The following is a 25,388-nucleotide window of genomic DNA, read 5'->3' as shown; positions in this document are numbered from 1 at the left end:
CTTTGCAAGAACAACTTGCTTTCTTCACCTCCTTCTGCCTCGAGAAGGCTTTCACTCAGAGCTCCTTTCCATCTGCCAGATGGGGTGCTGCCCAATTCATCAATCACTGGATAAAGTCAGTAAGATCTTTAAATTTACTCAGTGGAATTTTGATTTTTTAAATGGTGGGAACAAAGGGAGGAAATGACCTCTTCTCATATCCTTCTCCTAAATGGAGAAAAGTTAATCAAAACTTGGAGTTTAATAAGAGCCATTTTCATTTGAACAGCCCACTGCAAATTCAGCGTCAGTACTGTTTACTTCTCGCCCTGAACTGACTTCTATTTTGGACTCTGTTGAATGGAAAATTGTGAAACTTTAGAACTAAAGGAACCCAGATACTTCCACTATATGTCTCATTCTTTCATTTACTCATCCATCCATCCATCCATCCATTCATTCATCAATACTATCAATACATATGTAACAGAGGTAGTATTTCCATTCTCTGCCAATCACGTGGTTCCATGCAATGAATCCATGCCATGTATTCCTATAAGCCAAGGGCAAATAACACAGTGTCAATCATCAGCAAGTCCCTCATGAAACAGGAATCTGGAAAGCCACGACTTGTTGAGAGGCAAGAGATACATCTAAATTCCAAACGTTCCCATGTTGGGAGGAAACCCTGGATATCTGAACATAAGGCATAAGTGGAGAGGAATCAAGCTGGATATAAAGGATGTGTAAGCACAAGGAGTCAGAGGTGCCCCCCACAACCCCACCGAAAGAAAGACAAGATATAGCTTCAGTGACCTAAGAGAAGTCATTTTAGGTCCCAGCTGTTTTCCCTGATCTACCATATCAGCCCACTTCCTGCACAACTTCCTAGGAGGTGGCAGAATTGGAAAGAAATGCAAAAACCACTCGTGTCTACCAGATCAGGAAACAGCCTGACCATATCAGAGACCATTAGTCACTGGTAAAACCCCCAGTGCTGTTTCAAAAGTAAGCAAGGCCCTGCTCTGTGCTCCAAAGTAAGGAGCCCAAGACTCTAGTCGGCTTATATTGCTCTTGTGGCCCAGGGGCATGCCCACAGCCCCTTCTCCTTGTCTGACAGTTACCTCTGCTTCACTAGCTGATACATCAACGTATCAGCCGCTAGAAGGAGCACGAGCTTCACTAACACAGGATGAATGTACAGGTATGTTTTCTAAGTATGTCTGCACAACCCGTGTTCGCTTTTACAAGTGAGGACGAAGCTCCCCTCAATATTCATCCTAAACTTTATTTAACTTATTTTTCTTTTTATCCTAAACTTTAAATAAAAAGAACCTCCTCATCCTTGCTTGGTGGGGGAGGGCTTTGAAGTTATGCTCTATGATCTTATTTGCTGCAAATGAAGTTTGCTTCACGTGACCACCCCCCAGGGTGTAGTCTCCATCTGTAAATCACCAAGGAGCAAACTCCCATGAGTTTAGTTACAGAAGTTTCCACCAGCTGGGAGGAGAAAGTAGAGAGTCTTTGGCAGAAGAGATAGGGAAAGGGGAAGAAAGGCTCTCATTTAGGTCCTGATTTTACGCCTCAGGCCCCAAATCCCAAGTTTCAGGTAGAGGAGGCTAAAGGTAGATGTGGTCCCTCTGTCAACACGGGGCCAGAGGAAAACATAGAAATGGCCCCATGGGGTGCCTGGCTGGTTCAGTGGGTAGATTTGTGTGGTTCTTGAAATCGGGGTTGTGAGTTCAAGCCCCACACTGGTCATGAAGCCTATCTAAAAATAAAATCTTAAAAGAAAAATGAAAATAAATGGTGACATAACTGAATGAGCATGCAGAGGGTGCCTGTAGTGTCATCAAGACTCCTGTAGCTCCCATGTGACCCCGATGCTTGCAGGGTGTGGAAAGGAGGTGACTGTTGGCTGTCAGGGTTCAAGGGAGGTCCAGCAACTAGGGAAGTGACCCCATACCAAGGCCTGCAAAGACTTCCCAGGTTTCCTAGGCCAGGCATCAAGTGAGAGACAGACCTCAGAGATCTATAGGGCTGGTAAGAGCCAAATCTGGGTTGGGTTAGTCTTGAAGGGGCCATACTCCCAAGAAGCAATCATGCCTGGCTTGTGCTGTGAGGACAGGTCACAAGTTCCATGAACAGAGATCCTTAACACAGACAGTGACAGTGGCATCTGATGGCCAAAGACAAGAAGGACGATATCCCCAGTGAGATGAAGGCGTGCAGTCTGCCCCTGCCACTGGGCTTCCCTACACCTGGACACCAGCTTGGGAATGATGAAGGAGAAGAGGCCTTGAGGAAGAAGGGAAATAGCTATGGTAGGGAATTTGAACATGACATTTGACTGAATAAGCCAGAGAGACTGAAATAATCTAGAAAAGATCAGAAACATTAATTAGCAAGATCAAGATTTTTTTTTTTACTTCCTGTTCCTTACCAGGATAGTATTCATTTTAGAGAATAAAGATATTTACATTTTTGTACACTATTTTCATGTACTTTAAAATATCCTTGTTCTCTCGGTTCCCATCCAGACCAAGCATCTTGTTTTGAGACACTGAGAGCTTCTGTAGGATTATGTCTGGGGGAGAGGAGGGTCACAACATGGGGAAGAGACTGTGCTAGCATGTAGCCCTCCAGGTGCCACTCCTTATTGCCTCCATTACTGCCCCTGACACATGCAATAGGCTCATGCTCATGGACCCAGGTCCTGAGCCATCCCTTCCGAAGGCAAAGCATGTGATCGCCAGCCTCAGTTCATTCCCTACTTATCAGAACTGGATTCATGGTATTTCCAAAGACCTGCGAGGGGGCTGCTATAGGTGCCTCGGCTCCTTCTGAGTGGCAGCACTTTCCAGCTCTCTCTGTCCTGTCCCTCAGTCCACAATCCACCTCTCCTTCCCCCCAACTTCCCACAAGCAGTCTCAGTTTCCTTCTCTGCTGGTCTAGTCCTCACTGGCACACAAGCCCTGCAACAGACCCAAACTCCTTTTTTTTTTTCCAATTTATTTATTTTCAGAAAAACAGTATTCATTATTTTTTCACCACACCCAGTGCTCCATGCAAGCCGTGCCCTCTATAATACCCACCACCTGGTACCCCTACCTCCCACCCCCCCCCCGCCACTTCAAACCCCTCAGACTGTTTTTCAGAGTCCATAGTCTCTCATGGTTCACCTCCCCTTCCAATTTACCCAAATTCCCTACTCCTCTCTAACGCCCCTTGTCCTCCATGCTATTTGTTATGCTCCACAAATAAGTGAAACCATATGATAATTGACTCTCTCTGCTTGACTTATTTCACTCAGCATAATCTCTTCCAGTCCCGTCCATGTTGCTACAAAAGTTGGGTATTCATCCTTTCTGATGGAGGTATAATACTCCATAGTGTATATGGACCACATCTTCCTTATCCATTCGTCCGTTGAAGGGCATCTTGGTTCTTTCCATAGTTTGGCGACTGTGGCCATTGCTGCTATAAACATTGGGGTACAGATGGCCCTTCTTTTCACGACATCTGTATCTTTGGGGTAAATACCCAGGAGTGCAATTGCAGGGTCGTAGCCAAACTCCTTTGATAAGAGCCTGATCTCTTGCTCAGGTCCTTCCAGCCAATCCCTCCTCTTTCTGGAGAAACACTCCTGTTTCCTCAATTTTTTTTTTTTTTAATAACAATTTGCTCAAAGTGCTAAAGCCTCTGACTTCTTCACTTCAGGCACTGGCTTATATTTCTATGACCTCTGACCAATGGCAAAGCAGGCCGGGGGAGACCCAACCAGGGTGATCAAATGGGAATGTGTGTACCTCAAAGACTCCAGGCAGGCTCTGCTGGGCACTTGATGAACACTTCCTACAGCTGGTTCAAGGGCCCGTTCATGTAACTCCCAGGGGAGTCTGGGTAACTGATGCTTGCTTTAGATCTACATCTGTAAGTTTACCCCTTGAAGGAGGCTGCAGAGGGTGGTTGCTGAGTCCTGTTCAAGCCACACCTGTCCCTCTGACCCTTAGCTGTATGGGACTGTTTAACTCTGAGTCGCTGGGGGCCCTGGGCTCAGCGAAGTGGCACTGTAGACCAGCAGACCAGCCAGAGCAGAACCCCATTAACCTCAGACATGCATATGTATGAGATGCTGAGCGTGGAAAGAGGAGACTTATCCACACCTAAGCACAGCTTGAGTAGGACTCTGGGGTTTAGAATCTTCTCTCTCTGCCAGTCAGGATAATGTTGCTGATCTTCACTCTATATTCTGATTGGATATTTGTCTTCTCACTCTTTTAGAAAAGTAAAATTTTATTTAGCCCGATAGTGTCTGTGTCTGGGCCTCCCATGAGCCCAGGTCACTACTCGATACTACACAGGTTATGCGGCACTATGGTGGGAAGCGATGAAAACTGGGAACGATTTTGATTCCTCTTGCTGGGGTGCATGATGGAGGCCAGCTCCACAGATAGGAGGATGGGGCCAGGCCAACACCACCTTCTCTGGGATATACCGGCGAGGGAGCTGCGATGGGAGCTCCAAGAGCTCGGTCCCCTCCCAAGGCCCTAAAGAGGGGTTACTCCTGCCCCCAGGTCCCGGGCAGCCAGCTCTGGGGGAGTCTGCACTGCTTCCCAAGCCTTTGACATCATGGACAGTAAAGGGAGCTGTATTGGCTGACCTTTGAGTGTGCAATGAAGCCATCCAGAAACTCTGCAAGAGAAATGGATTTTTTAACTCATTGGCTTTGAAGACTCCATCTGCCACCTGCCCTGGCAAGGTCAGGGCGTGTTGGAGGCAGCCTGGAGTTAGCTGCCAGATCTCTGCAGGGCTCAGGGTTCAGCCCTGACCTGGTCTCTCAGCCCCCAGCAGTGAGGAGCTTCTGCCAGCTCAGCCTCCCTCTATACTAAATCCTAACTACCCCATATTCTCTCTCTTCCCTTTCTCTCGTTCATTCATACCTGCATGCTTACATACACATGCACACACATGGGACTGGGACTTAATCACTATTTTTGTCTTAAAGCAGAACATTTAAATATTTGTAGAGTGTCTAAGAAGAGAGGAGAAGAAACAGAACTTCAGTATGAGCATCTGTGCCCAGTCATGCCTCAAATGACCCCTTCCCTGGTTCTGAGGTGATGGCTCCTCAGGATACTGGGGATGGGGGACTTCAGCCTCCCTTTCATGCTCTAGGACAAACACTGTGGATGAGAGTCCCATGAGGACACATGGCAGTCCCTCCCCAGGTGGGACACACATAATAATGACCATGACAGAGAACCTCATGGAGTGTTTCTTATGTGCCCACCACTGTGCTCCCCATCCAGCCATTAGACTGTTTATTCCTCATAGCCTCCCTTGGGACATACATGCTATGGCCACCGTGCAGATGAGAAAACTGAGAGTCCAACAGAAACCCACAGGTTGTGGGCGGAAGCACAGGGATATGAACACAGGCCCATCCCAGTGAGCGTCTCCACTCTTGGGCTCCGGTCCTCTTGCCTCCATCCTCACAGCTGTCCACACGGCGCAGTGACCTCTCCAATCCTGCTTTTCATCTCAGCTGGTACCAGTGCCCCAATTCTGCTAGCTGCACCTTTATTTTTAAGAGGGAAAGTATGGCTTCCGCTCTGGGGATGGATATGGAGTCCGGGACAGGTACTTTGAAGAGACAGGATGCCGCGGGACAGAGAGACTCTCACCTCCCAAAGGTGCCTGGGCACTGGTCCCATGGCAGCAGGTGAAAAAACCCCATCACGCCAGCTAAAGCCGTTCTATGTGCTGCAACAAATGACTCCCCAAGTTTCGGTGGTTCAACTCCAAAAGCAAGGATTTCTCACTCACACAGCTGTCACACACACATTTGTGAAACGCCAAGTGCTCGGAGTCTAGGGACTATCTCCTAGGTTTGCAAAGCCAGACAGCGCTTTTTCCTCAGCTGCCAAGGGAGCTTCCAAAGCGTGCTTTCTAGACTTCCCATTGGGTACCATGTGTGAATGGCCACTCGGGGCTCATGTGCAATGCCCCACCTGTCTTTCCTCCCCAGCAAGGGTGTTGAGAGGGAGCTGACTATGCACCAAATTGGGGCTCTTGTCTCAGCCCCACACCACACCCCTAAACCCCACTCCTTTCCCATCCTGTGTCCTGAGAAACAGAGAGCTCTGGGACACTCTGAGACCCTCCAGATTACAAGCAAGAATTAAAGTCAGCAGAGACTCTATAAGTGTGCAAAAGGTCTATTATAATTGCTCTGATGGCCATGCTACCAGCAGATGGAGGTGATTATGAGCCCCCACATGGTCTCCTTGGAGAGCCCCTCCAGGAGCTGGAGAAGCAAGGGGCAGCTGGATCAGCATCCCTCTCCTAGTTACTTCTCAGGTGGTTCACAGGGATAGTGGGTCTCCCTGAGGGATTAATTTTGAATCCAGGAAAGAAAGAGTCCTAGCTTTGATGGCCCAGGGCAGAGGTATCCACAGGGACCTGTAAATTAGGGGACCCTAGGTGCTGCTTGAAAACACCCAATGGCCTGAAGCTTAGACCAGTGCATAAGGCCTACACTGCTCTTCTCCTCCCAGCACCGCCTCCAACAAAAGGAGACTGTCCCTTCCTCCCCAGGCCCACAGCCTCTCCACAGCTGCCCAGCAAACCAACTTCAGCCTGGCTCTCCTGACTCTCAATGGCAGCAGAGCCCATACTGATGAGGCTCTTGTCTTGGCTGCTCGGGTTGACTTCTGGGAGAAAGTTCTCTGCCTGGAACCCATGCTCCTTGGAGTCTAGGTTCCCAGGGGCTCCCTGCCCTTCCCTTCCCAAGAACAGGAGGAAGAATGCTACATGGACAATCTCACCTCCCTCCTTTGCACTCCAGTAGCACCTGATGTGGATGTTAATGCTTATGATTGAGCATTTTAATGATCCGTTTGCATGCTTCTTCTGCCTCTTTGGTATCTAATAAGCTCTTTGGAGGAAGGTTTCTTATTCCCATCTGTTTTCTTTATCCAATATGGCATTTCACTCTCACAAATGTTACCTAATGAATGCAATTTGTTTTTGAGAGAATGAGTTAGTAAATAAATAAGAGAGTGAGTCAATGGGCAAAGACAGATGGGGGGGAAGCATAAACAAGAAGTAAGTGACAGGGAAGGGGATGGTGAGTGAATGAAGGAAGGTATGGGGCAGAATGATGACTCACTGTATGCAAGGATTCACTCCTCTCTTCTTCCCTCCATACAGAACCCAGATTTTCAGTTGGGCCTATTTCCACCCAACGAAAGCATACATTTCCCACATGTGTCCCTACGACTGTTCTGTGACTAAGTTAAATACAGGTAGATGTGTTGCAGGAGACATCAAGGAAAATCCTTTAAAAGAAAATGTGTGTGCTTTTGACTTTTGTCTCTTTTCACCTTTCTGTGACCTAGAAGATATGTCACGGTTGGAGCTTAGCAGCCATGTTATTCAATGAGGTAACTCCAAAAAACAAAAAACAAAAAACAAAAATCTGCACTGTGACAGTGAAGCAGAAAGACACAAGTCTAGGTCTCTATTGATCACAGGGCCACTGTAACACCCTGGATTGCCTTCTTCTGGACCTTTAAAAAATTTTTATTTTATTTTAAATATTATTTATTTGTTTATTTGTCAGAGAGAGAGAGAGAGCACACACACAAGGAGGGGGAAGAGCAGGCTCCCTGCTGAGCAAGGAGCTGGATGTGGGACTCGATCCCAGGACCCTGGGATCAAGACCTGAGCTGAAGGCAGATGCTTCACAGAAGGAGCCACTCAGGTATTCCTGGACCCTTTTTTTTTTTTTTTTTTAAATGTAAGAGAGAGATTTCCATTGCATTTGTTGTTTTTGGGACTTTTGTCACATGTAGTTGAAACTGATTCTAAGCAGCTTGTCTAGGATCACAGGTTAATGCTAGAGCTGGTCTTGGAATCTGGGTCTCTGCTCTCCCAGTTTCAAGTTCTCTCTGATGCTCCGCATACACCTCCTTATGGCAGCCTGAAACTCCACACTCACCTAGATCTTGCAGACACCTTCCAAATGTCAACCCAAAGCCACAACACGGAATCAGAGAATCCCAATCATTTTTGAAGACAAACAAAGGGATGAATGATCAATGTTCAAAACCTACTAGATGGGTGGGGCGCATAGATTCAACCTTAGACTGAAGGCAATTTCCAACAGCACAGGGAAGGCAGCCAGAGAAACCCATCAATGATCATAGACCCTGGTACACTCACACTTATGGTGGCTCCTGCATTTCAATAGCAAAGCATTTCTTCTTCCACAAAGTACAACATGTGGGAGTAGGTTCTTACCTCCACCAGGGAATGCCAGTGTGCAATGGGCTTCCGAGGATATGACAGCATTTCACTCCAGTGGTCTCTGCCCAGCCTCTCAGCTTCGTTGCCTACTTGACACACGCCGATGATCTCATTATGACCTACACTGTGAAAATGGCCCACAATAATTTTTTCTTAAAATTCTGGTATATAAGAGCAACAGCTACTCAATTAAACTAGTAGGAATGAGGGGAAGGGTGGTTCTTTTCCCTCCCTCATTTAAAACTATAGAACAAGCTCAACAGCCAATAGAACTTGGGATCCAGTATTGTACTTAGGGGCACAGAGAGGAAGAGTAGAGTGTGGCCATCACACACCTTGGCTTTTGTAACACTGGAATGACTTAGCTTGTTCCTGATGCATGCTAAGGATGACAACTCCGGTTCTAGAACTAGGTTCAAACTTATATAACGAAAGTGAGGCCATCTGAAAGGAGTTCCTTGCATTAATGGCTGCTCAAATTCCTGTCAGAGGCAACCAAATATGGGTGAGGGAGACGCGCCATGTAGGGCAGCCATAGTCTGGAGCTTACAAAGGGGGCAGGGTGGAGATAGCTCCTGGGTCTTCTTGCAACCCCTCTCTTCAGAGAACACGTGTTCTCATGCTCTCCCCTCCTTCCTTCCAAGCCCATCTTTGCTTCTTTGAGCCTACTTGATTTCCTCCTATAGAATGATACTGAGCTCCTGTAACTTCAGGGTTAATATTTCTAAAAACTTCAGGGTACATCCCTGACTTGGGACAGTTTTTCCCCCTTAGCAGTTTTTGATTAGAAGTCGTCTGACTAACTAGAATGAAATCCCTTAACTCTTTGGGATCCAAACTCATGGGCCTTCTTTTTCCTTCCGGCAAAGATGAGTGGTTTTTCTCCTACTTGTATGTAGGGAGTAAGGGTGAGACATGGGTAGGGGAGTGTGAAGGATATTCAAGTCCACACTCATTAAAATCAGTTGCATGCAGAAGCCCCATGAATTCTGCCATGGATTTTTCCAGGCAGATTCATGAGTTTACTGAGAATTGAATTGAAGCAGAGCTCATATAATCAGATTTGTCGATGCGGGAAACTTGGCAATCACTTGAAAAAAGCTGGCCTAGCTTTCCACGGTTGGTGGGCAATGGCCCCTCCTGTGGGCTGACACTATTGGTGTTGTGTTTCCTGCAGAGAAGACAGGATAAGGTCTATTGCCTGACGTGGGCTGTCACACCCCTGGGCCACTGAGCTAAGCCATGTGTTCCCTGGGTTGGGAGACAGTTCTGCTTGACCTAGGCATCTGCTAGCAAGAGTGTTTGGGGGTGATGAAGCTGCCTTACTGACATTTCAGGAGTATGTGGGAAAATTCTTAGCTGCAAATAATATTTGTAAGATTATATTCGAAGTTAGAATGATTTTTTTTTTTTATAATTGTGCCCAGACCACGTGGGAGGTTTCCAATTAAAAAGAGACTTTGCATTTCAGTCTAATGACTGGTTTAACATGTCTAATTCCCTGTTGGTACTTCCTTTGCATATTAAAATGACTGTTTTTCAAATCTGTCCTTTAAATACACAATTGGCTACAATGCAAGCTATAAATATCTCTTCTGCGCTGTATTAATTAGAAAGTCGAGCATCTTATACATTTTAATGTACCCTGTCATCCATACTGATTCTAGCATTTTCAAGAGAACATTTCTGTTTGCTTTCAGACTTAAGTGGATGGAAATGATCTTTATTAAACACACTGGGAGAAGGGAAAAAAATAAGAGAGTTATGTATTTAGAAATGTTGGTGGTGTGGCTAAAGGAATCACTCTACTATTTTGAGTGGAATCTTCCCACAAAGGCCAGGCAGGATTGCGCGGGAGAAGATTAAGACCTATGGGGCCCCAGTTTCCCAGGGTGAGATTCTGGGGAGTGTGCAGGAATGGAGAGGGGAGGAGGATGGAAGAGGAGAGGATGGGGAAGGAGAAAGAAATGAAAAGGGGGACAGTAAAGCAGCACTTGGGTAATAGGACTCTTCAGCATGGTTTGGAAAATGCCGATTCCTTGTCAGTCAGCTTTCCCAGGGGCACTCCCCTGACTTATTTCCAGCAGCCTGGGATGCCAGCTGGGCATCTGTGGCCCCATTCCCCCCTGCCCTCCCTGCCCCAGGTGCAGCAGACCTGCCCTGAGAGAGAGCTCCAGGCATCTCACCGGTCATAGTCCATGACAGCTATGGCCAAGTGGATTTGGTCAATGTTCTCCGGAGGGACGTCAAAGACTATGGCTTCATTGTAAACAGGGTTCAGAGTGTTCCTCTTGGTGGATGTTTTCCTCTTCTTCAGTCGTCTGCCATCACACATCAGCGATACTTTCACATAGGGATCTATACAACCAGGGGAAGCGGGGGGACTGTGAGAATAGATATGGGTTCAGGGGGCAGTATCATCACAGTGGGGTTCCACAGATGGTGCAGTGCTGAACTCCCTTACTTGCCTGGGGCCTGCAGTTTGAGGATTTTAATTAATACGATGCCTGGGCAGCAACAAGAGTTAGGATAATGAAGGCATTCATTCAAGAAAAAGTACAGGACTCTGTCTCCTCAAAGTGTGTGAAATTTAAAAAGAGCGTGAAAACATCTGTTATCAAATAAGAAAACGTTCCAGCTAGGCCTGCCTGGCTTTAACGGGGAGAGACACAAAAGTATTTTCAAGACAGAGGAAAACAGGCTGCAGGCCCTGAACTCTGAGCCACCCCAGAGAATCTTCCTAGACACCATGTCTTTGGGAAAGGGACAGGGAGAACACCTAGATGACAGGGAGAACTTTGGGGATTGCAGAGCTGCCCACGGCAGCATGGCAGGGAAAGAAAAGACAATGGCTTGGTTGTGGTGCAATATGGGCAGAGGGGGACAGGTGACAAGGCTCTTTCCTGCTTCTGGTTCCCCCTTACTCTCCTGTTCAGTGGGGCAGTCCCTCTCTCCTCACCTGCACAACCACTGACTCCCCACACACTGTCCAGAAGGGACTCAAAGGACCAGAAGGGGCCACACCTTTTTTCCTCTGGGAAAAATACTAGAGGACAATAAGCAGACTACATTGCATCCAGTGTCCTTTGATTTCTGTGATCAACAGCCAGTGGACTGGGTGTTTTATGACCACATTTTGGGAACCCCTGCGGAGGTTGTAAAATAGGAGCTGCATATGGGGGCAATTTTTGTTATGGTTTAGAATTTAAATGTACATGTTTGATTCACTGGCAATACCAAACTACATTGTTCATTGATGAGTCTTTTATGAGGCTATAAGATTGTTTTTTTTCATTTTCCATAGGCCTGAGATGGTGATTGCTTACATAAGAGGAAAGACCCAGTTAGATAAACTCTATCAGCATGTGCAAACTGTAGGACCACTTCACAATTATGGTGAAGAAGACCTAAGAGAGAATAATAATGATTATTCACATTAGGTAGCCCGATACTATTCTTACGTTTTTATGTGCATTAACTTAATCTTATAACAACCCAATGAGCCAGATACTAGTATTATCCTCATTTTACAGATGGGATATCCAAAATGCAGAGAGGTTAAGGGACTTACCCAGAGTCACACAGCCTAGTGCTAGGATTAAACCTAGGTAGTTTGGTTCCATGCACCTCGCGACTCTACCAGAGACTTTGTAAGGCTCTAGAACCCTATGAGGCAGTCTGAATTTGAGAATGTCCCACCTGAGGCTCCTGTTATGTCCATTGCCTTTAAATTCCTTGCTTTTATAATGGTAATGGTCAGCCTGCCAGCAGTTGGAAGATAGCAGAGGGAAAACATCAACTCTCCAAGATCCACATTGTCCTGTTGAGAAAGCAAAAAGGGACTGGTTAGAAAGTGTCTGAGCCCGGGGTGCATAAGGATGGCTACAGGGCAGCACTGGAAGGGAAGCACTTCTCCTTTTGCTCCTCTTGTGAGTCCCCCGCTGTCTCTCCCTGATGTCAATCCCATGGAGAACCTATGCCTGGACTTTGGGGGTCCCGCCCCTACGGAAGTCCAGCCCACGCTCAGAGAGCGAAGCTGTGGAGCCCACTCAGGGCCTCTATCACCTTCTACCCAGCCCTCTGCAGCTGCACACAGGTCCCTGCAGTCTTGAATGCAACCCCCAGAGCCTTAACTATTTCCCCCATGGCCCCCCACATGGTTCCATTCATAGTGCCGCCACAATCCCCAGGGCCCCCAGGACAAAGCTGCCTGAAGAAGGGCTTCTTCATGTAGGACTGCATGGCCCCACCAACAGCCCAGACACCCTCTGTACACAGCCCCATGAGGCCTCCTGAGCCTCTCAAACAGGACCCCACCTAGCCCATCCCCACTTCCTAGGGAACTCCCCCCATCCCCCGAGCTTTCCCCACAGGCCCCACATCAAGTCAGCAAAGTCCTCCCAACAATCACCATCCCTATGCCACCTTCCCTTACAGCCCTCCACACTCCCCAATACAGCACCCCCAGGGCAGCCATAATACTTCTACACACTCCTGCAAATGCATGCATGTGCATGCACACACACACAGAGACACACACGGACACAACCTTCCACCTGCCAGAGCACTGCACACAACCTGGTCACACACTAGGTGTGTAGCCCAACACACAGCACCTCTAGACCCTGAAATACCTAATCCCTACCATCCAGCTCTAGATGAGGGCCCTGCAGAACCACACATGCCATCCAAACGCAGACACTCACCCAGCCCTCCCATGTCCAGCCTCACACAAAGCCTGTGTGGGCTCCCTCCAGGGAGATGGGTGGTGACCCTCTGCTGCTGGCCTTGGGACAGGTCGGGGGATTCCCAGTTAACTGTAGCTCTGGCCTTCTCTTGGGGTGTCCCTATGGAGCCCCTGTTGCCCTTTGAGGGGGAAGACATCACCTCAGACAGTGTATAGCCATTCAAGTAGGTCAGAAGACATGGTTTTCTTTCTCCTTTTTAGCCCAAGGAGAGTGTTACCAGAAAGGGGGGAGGTGGGAAGCCAGTTTATTTAGTTTCAATTTCTATGATACCTAATGTTATCAAGCTGGGTGCCTGTGTCTAATTAATACAGTTTCATCCTGACAACGCTCTGGGGAGTCTGGGTTTTGCCTTCAACATCCACAGCCTCCCCTCCTCTTTGATTCTCCAAGGATGCTTCTATTTTTAGAAGCCAAGATTCAGCTTTGGAAGGTCACCTTGCCCAACCTCCCTGCCTTGACCGCTTCTGCAGGAGGATGAGGCAAAGGGAATCTGCTTGGTCGCTAAGGCAGATGGATTGCTCTGCATCTCCGTGTGTCACTTGCCTTGTGTAAATAAATGACCTCACTTGGCAGGCCAGGTTCTCCTGGATCCTGGAGCCCAGACCTCAAGAGACCCAGGTGGCTGGGCCTTTCTGTCTGGGGCAGAGTGAGATGGACAGACAAGAATTCGATGGAAGTGGGGGTGTCACACGCGACAGGTACTGGATCGTTTCATGCTGGTGGACTCCCCATCACAGGATGGGTGTCTGCTCTCCCTGAAGAGGGAGGATCTGACCCAGCTTCCTGCTGGTGGCCCAGGAGAAAAGAGAAACAACAGCTGTCCCCACAAATTATTTTTCCTTCTATACTCCCTGCCCTACTCCTTTGCCCTTTGACTTCTCCTGCCTGCCTTAAGCAGAAAAGGCAAAACACCTTTCCTCCCTCAGGGGGCTATTCATTGCACCTACCTCATCACCCCCTCTCCTCCTCCTGCCCAGAAAAATCTGAGTTTGACAAAGGAAAACAGGAATGACTTTTTCTTCCCAAGATAAATCCCATTAATAAATACTCACAGTATGGCTCTTTTGCTCATGAGTTGAAGAAAAAAAAAATCAAGCTTCAGACTTTGTGATATAGTATTCAAAAGGTCAACTAGGGCTGAAGTCCACATTCGTACTTCCAAAAACAACAACAACAACAACAACCCAAAATTAAAGACCAAATTAAGTTACCAAAGACATAATGCTTGATTTGATTTCCAAGTGCTTTAAAAATAAAACAGTTAAGGGGCGCCTGGGTGGCTCAGTCATTAAGAGACTGCCTTTGGATCGAGTCATGATGCCAAGGTCCTGGGATGAACCTCCCCCATTGGGCTCCCTGATCAGTGGGAAGCCTGCTTGTTCTCCCTCTCCCACTACCCCTCTGCTTGTGTTCCCTCTTCCACTGTCTCTATCAAATAAATAAATAAATAAATAAAATCTTTAAAATAAATAATAAAACAGTTAAGATTTTCTAAGTCATGCAAGTAAAAATGATAAAATTCAAGGACAGAAACTTTTTTTTTTCCAATTTATTTATTTTCAGAAAAACAGTATTCATTATTTTTTCACCACACCCAGTGCTCCATGCAAGCCGTGCCCTCTATAATACCCACCACCTGGTCAGAAACTTTTAGTGAAACAGTAAAAATATGCTTTTTCTTATGTATATATACCATCAATGTCACTCCTTTTCCCAGAATAACACTGTGAATAATCTCTATTTTTCTTTTTATCCACCCATCCATCCATCCACTCACTCCCTTATTCTTTTAACATTGGCTATGGTTGTGATGGTGGAGCACTGCTCTTTTCCAGGTGCTGGGAGCTGTTTTAGCAGTGTGGGAACATCACACTCCGTCCCTTAAGGACAGATGAGCTTGCAGGGATATGGAACAGGAATTGAAATGGCACCTAATGTTAATTTTGCTTTTTCCCCACCAGCTGATGTTGATTTGGGGACAAGAACTTATAGATCCCGATGTCTGCCAACATTCCCTTAAACCACTGGTTCTCAGTTAGAAGCAAATGTTGCTCTCCTGGGGGACATCTGGCACTACCTAGAGAAATTTTTTACTATCCCATCTGGGGAGGCAGGTGTTCCAACATCTAGCAGGTAGAGGCCAGGGATGCCGCTAAACATCGTACAATGTATGAGGCAGCCCCTCCCTGCAAAAAGCTATCTGGTTCAAAATGTCAACAGTTTCAAGGTTGAGAAACTGCCTTACACAGAGGTACTTATATTGTCCGTAAAATTTCTTCTAGAATGCTAATAAAAGTCAAATATAAAAGGGTAGTGGAGTATTTCGCTTTCTTTTTTCTTTTTTGCTTGACAAGAATCAGATATGCAGACTGTCACTGGTGGCTGTGTGCCCTGGGGGAGATAAGGGGAAAGAAAATGTCATGTAAAGAAATGTTTCATTTGCTCCTGCTTTGTGTGGCCAAGTTCAGTATTGTCAGCAAAATATATTGGGAATTTATAGCAAGTGGTGAGTGAATTCTCCACCTGCCAATCTGTAATGTGATATGTTTGCCTGTAGTGGTCTATGATAGCTCTAGTTTTTGTCTAATTAGTGCACTTTTGTATTCCTCTTCCTAGATTCTTCTGATGAACTCCTTTCCAATTCCATCTGCTGCAGGAATTCAGGCTTAGCAAAATACTGATGCCCATGTCTGTTGTTTTTTATTCAGGGATGAAGATGGAACCCAAGCAAGGCCACTTAGGGACCATTCTGGGATTGAAAAATTGATACTGAAATAGAGGAATTATCATTTTATTGGGATTATTTGTTGAGAAGATATGAAACTAGATTTGTAAGGTTTTTGTACTGTATATAGCACACATAGTATAATATTACTTTAAGTTAGGCTGTGTATGTTAAATATGTACACTAAAAACCCAAAAGAAATGACTAAAATACTAAAAGGATGTATAACTAATATGCCAAAAAAGAAGATAAAATAGATGCTTTAAAAATATTAGATTAATCCAAAAGAAGAGAGAAAAGAAAGGGAAAGAGAATAAGATTAGAAGAGACAAATCTGACAGGAATAGAAAACAAACAATAAGATGGTAAGTTTAAACCCACTATTTCCACAAATACATTAAATGTAAATGATCTAAGCATCTGGATAAAAAGCAAAGATTGATTCAGTAAAATAGCAAGACTCAATTTTCTCGTCTCTATAAGAAATTACTTTGAATATAAAGATATAAGTAGATTAAAAGTAAAAGAATAAAAAAAGATATTCCATACTAACACTAATAAAAAAAATCTGGGGTGATTATATTAATATCAAAGTATAGGTAAGGGCAATGAATACTACCAGGGCAAAAAGGATCATTTTATTATGATAAAGGGGTCAATTCATCAAAAGCATATAAAAATTCTAAATATTTATGCATCAGATAGCACATTTTCAAAATACATGAAACAAAAGCTGATAGAATTGTGAGGATAGATAAGTCAGAGGTTTGAATACTTGAACAACACTATCAACTGACTCGGCGTAACCAGTGGCATTACAAAAGTATTCACCAAACAGAAGCAGAACACACATTCTCTCCAAGGGAACCCAGAACACAAAACAAGAAAGATGATATTCTGGGCCACAAACCAATTAAATTTGAGAAGATTCAAAGTGTATTTTCTGGCTGCAGTGGAAATGAATTAGACATCAGCAACAAACAGGTATCTGGAAAAATCTCCAAATATTTTGAACTAAATATCAAACTTTTTTTTTAATATCACACTTCTAAATAACCCATGGCTCAAAGAAGAAATCAAAAGAAGATTTAGAAAGTATTTTGAACTGAACTGAAATGAAAGCATGACATATTAAAATTTTTTTTTTAAAGATTTTATTTATTTATTTGACAGACAGAGATCACAAGCAGACAGAGATGCAGGCAGAGAGAGGGAGAGGAGGAAGCAGGCTCTCTGCAGAGCAGAGAGCCCGATGCGGGACTCGATCCCAGGACCCTGAGATCATGACCTGAGCCAAAGGCAGCGGCATGACATATTAAAATTTTTGAAATGCAGCTAAAGCAGCCTTTAAAGGGAAATTTATAGGACCAAAATGTCTCTATTACACAAAAAGAAAAATCTCAAATCAATAACCTCAGCTTCCATTCTAAGAAATTAGAAGAAAAAAAGGAATGAAAACTAAAAAAGGATAAATAAAAACAAAGTAAGCAGAAGAAAGGAAATAATAAAATACTGTAAAGATGTACACTTCAAACAATATAGTAAGCACTAAAAAAGTAACAGGTATAACAAAGCAAGACCCAAGTGTATATGCTGTCTACAGGAAACCCACTTAAAATATCATGACAAAGCTAAGTTAAAAAGATTAAAAACAATTAGGCCATGTAAACACTACCCAAAAGAAAGTTTTAGTGACTGTATTAGTATCAAAGAATATTTAAAATCAAGGAATAGTGCCAGGAAGGAAGGGTCAAATCATCAAGAGGACATAACCTTAAATGTGTATGTAATCTACCAACAAAAATTCAAAATACATTAAACAAATCTGAGAGAATTAAGAAGGAAAATAGGCAAACTCACAAGTGGAGTTGGAGATTTCAACACTGCCCTATCAGTAACTGACTGAACAAGCAAGCAAAAAGGAAGTGAGGATATAAAATGAGCAATAATATCAACTAACCTGAGCAATAATATCAACTAACCTGACCTGTCATTTACTTTACCCATTATTACTCCATCTAATAACAACAAAATACATATTCTTTACAATTATATACCAAGCATTCACCAAGATTAGCCATGTTCTGGGTCATAAAAAAAATTCTCATTAAATTCAAGAAGACTGAAATCATACAAAGTCTGTTCCAAATAAGACTAAAATGAAATTAGAATACAATCATAGCTATGTGGAAAATCTGCAAATATTTGGGAATTAAATAATACTTTTCTAAATTACTCACAGGTCAAATAAAAAACCCACAGGGATATTAAGAGTTAATTTGAATGGAATGAATATGATAATACACTATATCAAAATTTGTAGGACACAGACTAAGCAGTGTGTATAGGGAAATGTATAGCATTTAATGTTTACTTTCTGGAGCTCTGCTGCCTCTGTTGGTTGGGCCTCTGACTCTTGATTTCAGCATAGGTCATGATCTTATGGGTCAGGAAAGTGAGCCCCATTGCAAGCTCTCTGCTCAGTGGGGAGTCTGCTTAAAGATTCTCTCCCTCGGCCTCCACCCCACCCACCCCCCTCTCAAATAAATAGATAAGTCTTTTAAAAATACTAACATTCAAACAGAGGTATCATTCAAAATACTGATCCAATCTTCAACTTAAGAGCACACAAAAAAACCCAGAAAAAACAGGAGAAAGTCAAACACAACGTAGATAAAAGGAAGGAAGCAATAAATGTAGGAGTAGAAAACAATGACAAACAGAAAATGGAAACACCTAGAGAAAAATCAATGAAACCAACATCCTAGTAAGACTGATCAAGAGGGTCCCTGGGTGGCTCAGTCGGTTAAGTGTCTGCCTTCAGCTCAGGTCATGATCCTGGAGTTCTGGGATGGAGCCCTACATAGGGGTCCTTGCTCAGTGGGGAGTTCATTTGTCCCTCTCCCTCTCCCCCAGGTTGTGCTCTCATTTTCTCTCTCTCTTTCAAATAAATAAATATAATCTTAAAAAAAAAGATGATCAGGAACAAAAATTAGGGAATATTATAAATTAGGAATGTATAGGAATAAAGGAAATCATTATAAAAATGGAATTGGGTACATCTACACAGATATTACAGATACTAAAATAATAATAATGAAATATTATGAACATTTTTATCCCAATAAATTTGACAACTGAGATAAAATGAACTAATTACCTGTAAGTCAAAAAACTACCATACTAAAGAAAAAAAAATAGATAACCTGAATTGTTTTATATCCACTAAATAAATTGAAATCATAGTTAAAAACCTTCTCACAAAGAAAAGTCAAACCCATTTAAGAAGGAAATAATGCCGGGGTGCCTGGGTGGCTCAGTGGGTTAAGCCGCTGCCTTCGGCTCAGGTCATGATCTCAGGGTCCTGGGATCTAGTCCCACATCGGGCTTTCTGCTCAGCAGGGAGCCTGCTTCCTCCTCTCTCTGCCTGCCTCTCTGCCTACTTGTGATCTCTGTCAAATAAATAAATAAAATCTTAAAAAAAAAGAGTATAAAAAAAGAAGGAAATAATGCCTTCTATGTAAGCTCTTCTAGAAAGCAGAAGAGGTGGTAACATTTCCCTACTCATTCTACGAGGACGGCAATAACCTGAGACTAAAACTGGACAAAGATATAAGAAAACTACAGACTAGCATCCTCATGGACACAGACACAATTATCCTTAACAACATTTTAGCAAATTAAACCCAGCAATAGATTAAATAGGAGATATATCCTGAAAAAGTGGGATCTATCCAGGGAACACAAGTTTGGCTTAACATTTGAAAATATTAATCAAAGTAAATCACCATATCAACACACTATAAAGGAAAAACCGTAATGACAAACACAAAATGATCATTTGAAAAAAGTCAATACCCATTCAGGATAGATGTTCCCAGCAAAGTAGGAACAGAAGTGGGCTTCTTTCTATTAAAAAGACACCTATAAAAAAAACTACAGTTAACATTAAAGTTAATGATGATAGACTTTCTCCCCTAAATTAGGGAATGAGGCTAGGACATCTACTCTCACCACTTCTATTTGACATTGAGCTAGAGGGTCCAGCTGGTGAAATAATGCAGAAATGAAAGATATATACCTTAAAAAGGAAGAAGGGAAACTGCTTTATTTGCTGGTGCAATGATTGTTTATGGAGAAAATCCTTAGAAATCTACAAAAAGCTACAAAAACAAGTTTAGCAGGCCAACAAGGTTAATACAAAAGCAATATTATTTCTATATACTAGAAACAAAACACTTCAGAATTGAAATTTAAAAATACATGTACATTTATTTACTTATTTTTATTATTATTTCAAAAATTTTTTTTTGAGAGAGAGTATGTGAGTGTGGAGGGGCGAGGGAGGACAGAGAAAATCTTAAGCAGATTCCATGCTCAGCACACAACCTGATGTGAGGTTTGATCCCACAACCCTGAGATCATGACCTGAGCTAAAATCGAGTCAGATGCTTAACAGACTAAGACACCCAGTTGCCCCCAAAATACATTTACATTTATACTCACAGATAAATTTAGCGTATTATGTGTAAGACCTATACAATGAAAACCACAAAACACTGCTGAGAAAAATTAGATAGGAAACACATAAATGGAGAGATATTCCACATTCATAGATCAAGGGAGTCAATGTTGTTAAGATACCAGTTTTCTGTAATCTGTAAATTCAGTGCAATTCCAATAAAAAACCAAACCTACCTTTAGTAGATGTTGACAAACTGATTCTAAAATGTATATGGAACTATAATGAACCCAGAATAATCAAAATAATTTTGGAAAAGAAAAACAAAATTGGTTAAGTTGTTAAGTCAGGACTTAACACTACCTGACTATGAGGCACAGAATAAAACCATGGTAATCAAGAATCAAGGAGGTGTTGGCAAAAGGACACACATACTAATGAATGGAACAGGACGAAGGGGCCAGAATTAGACCCTTGTTTATATGGCCAAGTGATTTCCTACCAAGAAACCGCATAATTTAATGAGGAAATGATACTCTTTTTAAAAAATAGTGCTGGAATAGTTGGACATCTATTTGGAACAACAACAAACGAAATATGATCTTCCTTCACGTGACATGGAAGAATTTGATGGAAATGGATCATGTAAGAACTGAAACTACGAAAGTGCTAGAAGAAAGCACAGGAGAACGCAGTTTGACTCTGCGTTAGATTCCTTAGATGGACATAAAAAGCACAAAGCATCAGAGAAAAAAATGGATATATTGTGCTCCATTAATGTTAAAAATATTTTGCTCTTCAAACTCATTATTAGGAAAGGCAAAGGTTAAGTAAGCCACAGACTAAAGGATCATATTTGCATAACATACAACCAATAAAGGACTTATATCCAGAATACATAAAGAATTCCTAGAACTCAGAGAGAAAACCTAATGAAAATACGGGCAAAAGATCTGAACAGACACTTTGTCAAAATTACACTAAACCATAGTGACATACCACTACACACCCAGTCGAAGAGCTAAAATGAAAGACTGACAGTATGAAATAATGCCCGGGATGCAGGACAGTGGACTCTCACGAGCTCTACTGGAAATGCAAATTTTAAAACCATTTTGGAAAAACTGTTTTATGGTTTCCCCTTAGTTGCACATACACTTGTTGAATGACCCAGAAATAGCACATCTGGTTATTTCCCCAAATGCAACAGAATCACACACCCATCCAAAACTTGTATACACTTGTGAGCCCACACTAAAAAGAAACCCAAATGTAACATCAAATGGTGAATGGACAAAGTGTGGTATATTCATATGATGGAATACTATTTAGCAACCAAATGGAAAACTACTAATGTGTGAAACAACATGAGTACACCACAAAAAGTGTTACCCTGAGTGAGAGGATCTACACACAAAAGGCAACACTGTATGATTCCCTTTATGTGACATTCTGGGGAAAGCCAAATGACAGTGACACAAAGTGATCTGTGGGAACGTGGGCCAGGGGCTGGGAGGAGGGGACTCATTGGAGGAGCACTGGGAAACTTCTGGGGTGACAGAAATAGTCTATGTCACTATTCTAGTGGTGGTTACATGACTGTATACATGTGACAAAACTTGTACACTTAAAATTGGTTAATTTGTTATGTATAAATTAATAATGGGCATTAAAAATTCTGAAAAGACACATTTTGCAGAGGACTCTACTTTTGTCTTCTACTTTTATTGCCTTGAGTTCAGAGACTATGCCTTAATGATTTCAACCATTTGAAATATTTTGCTATTCTTTCCTACTCCTGTCCCATTCTCTAGTGCTCAATGTGCTCAATGCTTATTCTCCATTTACCAGGGCTGAATTTCTATGTGTCTGTTAAATCAAGCTTGTTCATTTTGTATCTAAATCTTCTTCCCAGAATTTAATTAATTATGCTTTTGTCTTTTAAAATACATTTTTTTTGTTTTGCTATGTTTTTTGTCTTGCTATTTTATTACAGTTCACAGCCAAATTAACAATTCTTTCAACTATGGTGAAAGTATTTCCATTTCTTTGCTCACTGCAAAACTGCAGTTTTGCACTGCAGAAAACTGTGGGTTTCTTAAAACCCACATCATTCCCCCCTTTTGAGATACATTTTTGAGATACATTTTTCATTTTGCTTGAGTATGTCCTGGAGAATTTTTTTTCCAGGAAGGGTTCACAGATAGTTAAAATAAACTTTTTTTAAAGGATTTTTAAAAGATTTTATTTATTTATTTGATAGACAGAGATCACAAGTAGGCAGAGAGGCAGGCAAAGAGAGAGAGGAGGAAGCAGGCTCCCCGCTGAGCAGAGAGCCTGATGCGGGGCTCGATCCCAGAACCCTGAGATCATGACCCAAGCCAAAGGCAGAGGCCTTAACCCACTGAGCCACCCAAGTGCCCCTAAAATAATCTTTACTGTGTTCTAATTCTTAAAAGAATTTGGCTGGGCACAGATTTTAGGTTAAAATTATTTTCTCTTAGAATCATTTTACATTGTCACAATGTCTCCCATGTACTTCATGTTCCAGCTGGGTGTTTGATGCCATTCTTTTGTTGATTTTTTTTTTCCCTTTCAAGGAGATTTTAAGATTGTCACTTTGTACTTTTACTTTGTACTTTACACCTTCTGAAATTTCCCCAAAAGATATTTAGATATCTTGTTTTCACTGATCTTGCCAGGTCCTCAGAGATCCATGTTAATTAGAATTCTTTCTTTCCTTTTAATGTCTTTTCCTCCAGTGATCAGATGATCTATTCGTTTACTTTGGACCATGATGGTGGTTTTCCTAAGATATCCCTAATTGCCTATATTTATAATTAAAGGGTCAAAACAAAAGTCTTCTACTGCTTATGCCCTTCATAGTTCCTTTACTATTATTTTATGAGGGGCCTCAAGAGGGAGTGGAGGTTATCTCATATTTTTCATCTGATGTATTTAGATAGAAATTCTGATGACCTGTTCCTTAAGACTACCTGTATGATACTAATATCACCAAAATTATAGAATTTTGGCTTTATAGAAGTTTACACAGTTAGGCAACAAGAATCATTATCAACAGACTTTTGATACCGGTTTCCTCAATACTGGTGAGTACCACTGTACTGGAGGTCCCCAAGACCACCCTCAGGTTTGATGAGTCGATAGAAGGACTCTTAGGACCCAGAAAGGCTGTTATTCTCAGTTACAGTTTATTACAGCATAACAACTCAGATTAAAATCAACAAAGGAAAAAGATACAAGGGTGGAGTCCAAGAGAAACCAGTTGTTATCTCCTAGTGGAGTCACACCGACCGACAGCACTTAATTTTCCCAGTCCTGATGTGTGACAACACATATCAAATACTGACAACTGGGACACTTACCTAACCCTTGATGTCCAAGATTCTTACTGTGGGTGGCAAAGAGTGTCCACATGACTGACCTTAACTAGTCAGTTTTTATTCCCTTCATCAGAGGTCAAAAAGCATGGCTCAGGGCCCTAGGTGAACAAAAACAGGTGTTCACCATTATTGTATCATTAACATAAAACATCTGGTGTGGCCCAAGGTCTTTTATAAAAGAACTCTTAGCAGGCAGGATATTCTAAGGGCTTAGAGATTATCTCTCAAGAACCAGGGGCGCCTAGGTGGCTCAGTGGGTTAATCCTCTGCCTTCGGCTCAGGTCATGATCTCAGGGTCCTGGGATCGAGCCTCACATTGGGCTCTCTGCTCAGCAGGGGTCCTGCTTCCTCCTCTCTGCCTGTGCCTCTGCCTACCTGTGATCCCTGTCTGTCAAATGAATAAATAAAATCTTAAAAAAAAAAAAAAGAACGAGTTAAGACCAGTCCTTTCTTTAAAACGTGTAGGGTTTGAGTACCCCAAGCTCACTTGAGTAAACCCTTTACTGAAGGCACAGTGTTCTCATTTCAACTTGCCTTTTCACACTTATTTTTTTGTGCTGAAACAGGGAGAGGTGTTTGTAGTCCAATGCTTTTGTACCCAACCATAACCCAGAGATCAACAGTTGATGTAATGGAAGACACTCTGGAAGGAGGTTAATGAACAGCAGGGCCCAGCAGAGACCTTAGGTAAGATGAAGGTTGACTATGATGCACTTAAGCTAGAAATCTACAACAAAAAGATAATTAGAATGTTTCTATATGTTTAAAAATGAAGAAATACACTTCCAAATACACCATGGGTACAAGTAAAAATCACAATAAAATGAGAAGTATAATGAACTAGATAATAACGAAAATCATACATTTCAAAATACGTACACTGCCGTAACATTACAACTTATAAAATGAAACATATATTCAGTCTGTGGACACCTTGGGACACAGAGTTCCTGATATCCTTGTAAATTCTTTTCTTTTTTTTAAAGATTTTATTTATTTATCAGAGAGAGAGAGGGGGAGAGAGCAAGCACAGGCAGACAGAATGGCAGGCAGAGGCAGAGGGAGAAGCAGGCTCCCTGCCGAGCAAGGAGCCTGATGTGGGACTCGATCCCAGGACGCTGGGATCATGACCTGAGCCAAAGGCAGCTGCCCAACCAACTGAGCCACCCAGGCGTCCCTATCCTTGTAAATTCTTAAGTGATAAAGAGAACTAGGAGCATCTTTTGTTCTACTGAAGCAACTCTGTGTGGGCTCCTGGGAGGGGGCTGGTCACCAGAAAGACCAAGCCATGGTAAGAAGCTTGGAATGTTCATCCCCACCCCCTGTTCTCCAGAGGAGAGTGGGATAAAAGGGGGTCCATAAGTGTTTATGCCTACGTGAGGAAGGCTCCATAAATTGCAATAGGCCTGGGTTCAGACAGCTCCCAAAATGGTGAACATATCTGTATACTAGAAAGGTGACACACCCCAACTCCACAAGGACAGAAGCTCCTATGCTAGGGACCCTCCAGGACCCTTCCCAGTGTATCTCTTCATCAGCTGTTCATCTGTCTACTTTATCACGTCTTTTAATAAACTGGTAAAAGTGAGTAAGTATTTCCCTGAATGGTACAAGCTGATCAGCAAATAATCAAATCCCAATAGAGGAGAGGCCATGGGAATCCCTGATTTGTAGCCAACTGGACAGAGTGGTGAGTAACCTAGGGACCCACTAATGACTGGCATCTGAAGTGGCAGGCAATCTCATGAGCCTGAGTC

At 43.0% G+C, this 25,388-nt stretch overlaps 1 protein-coding gene across 1 annotated transcript in view; it reads right to left on the bottom strand.

Annotated features, from left to right (window-relative positions):
- SYT9 (synaptotagmin 9) overlaps positions 1-25,388 on the bottom strand; it is a 205,109-nt gene that overhangs the window by 44,186 nt on the left and 135,535 nt on the right. The window contains exons 4-6 of the mRNA XM_044258742.1: positions 11,992-12,112; positions 10,479-10,650; positions 8,287-8,416 (exon numbers count right to left, since the gene is read on the bottom strand). Of these exons, the coding sequence (XP_044114677.1) occupies positions 8,287-8,416; positions 10,479-10,650; positions 11,992-12,112 (423 nt within the window). The remainder of the gene's footprint in view (positions 1-8,286; positions 8,417-10,478; positions 10,651-11,991; positions 12,113-25,388) is intronic.

Source organism: Neovison vison, chromosome 7 (genome assembly GCF_020171115.1).
Source record: "Neovison vison isolate M4711 chromosome 7, ASM_NN_V1, whole genome shotgun sequence".
Classification (NCBI taxonomy): Eukaryota; Metazoa; Chordata; class Mammalia; order Carnivora; family Mustelidae; genus Neogale; species Neogale vison.
Note: the sequence above shows the minus strand (reverse complement) of the source record. Positions and strands in the feature narration are given on the sequence as shown.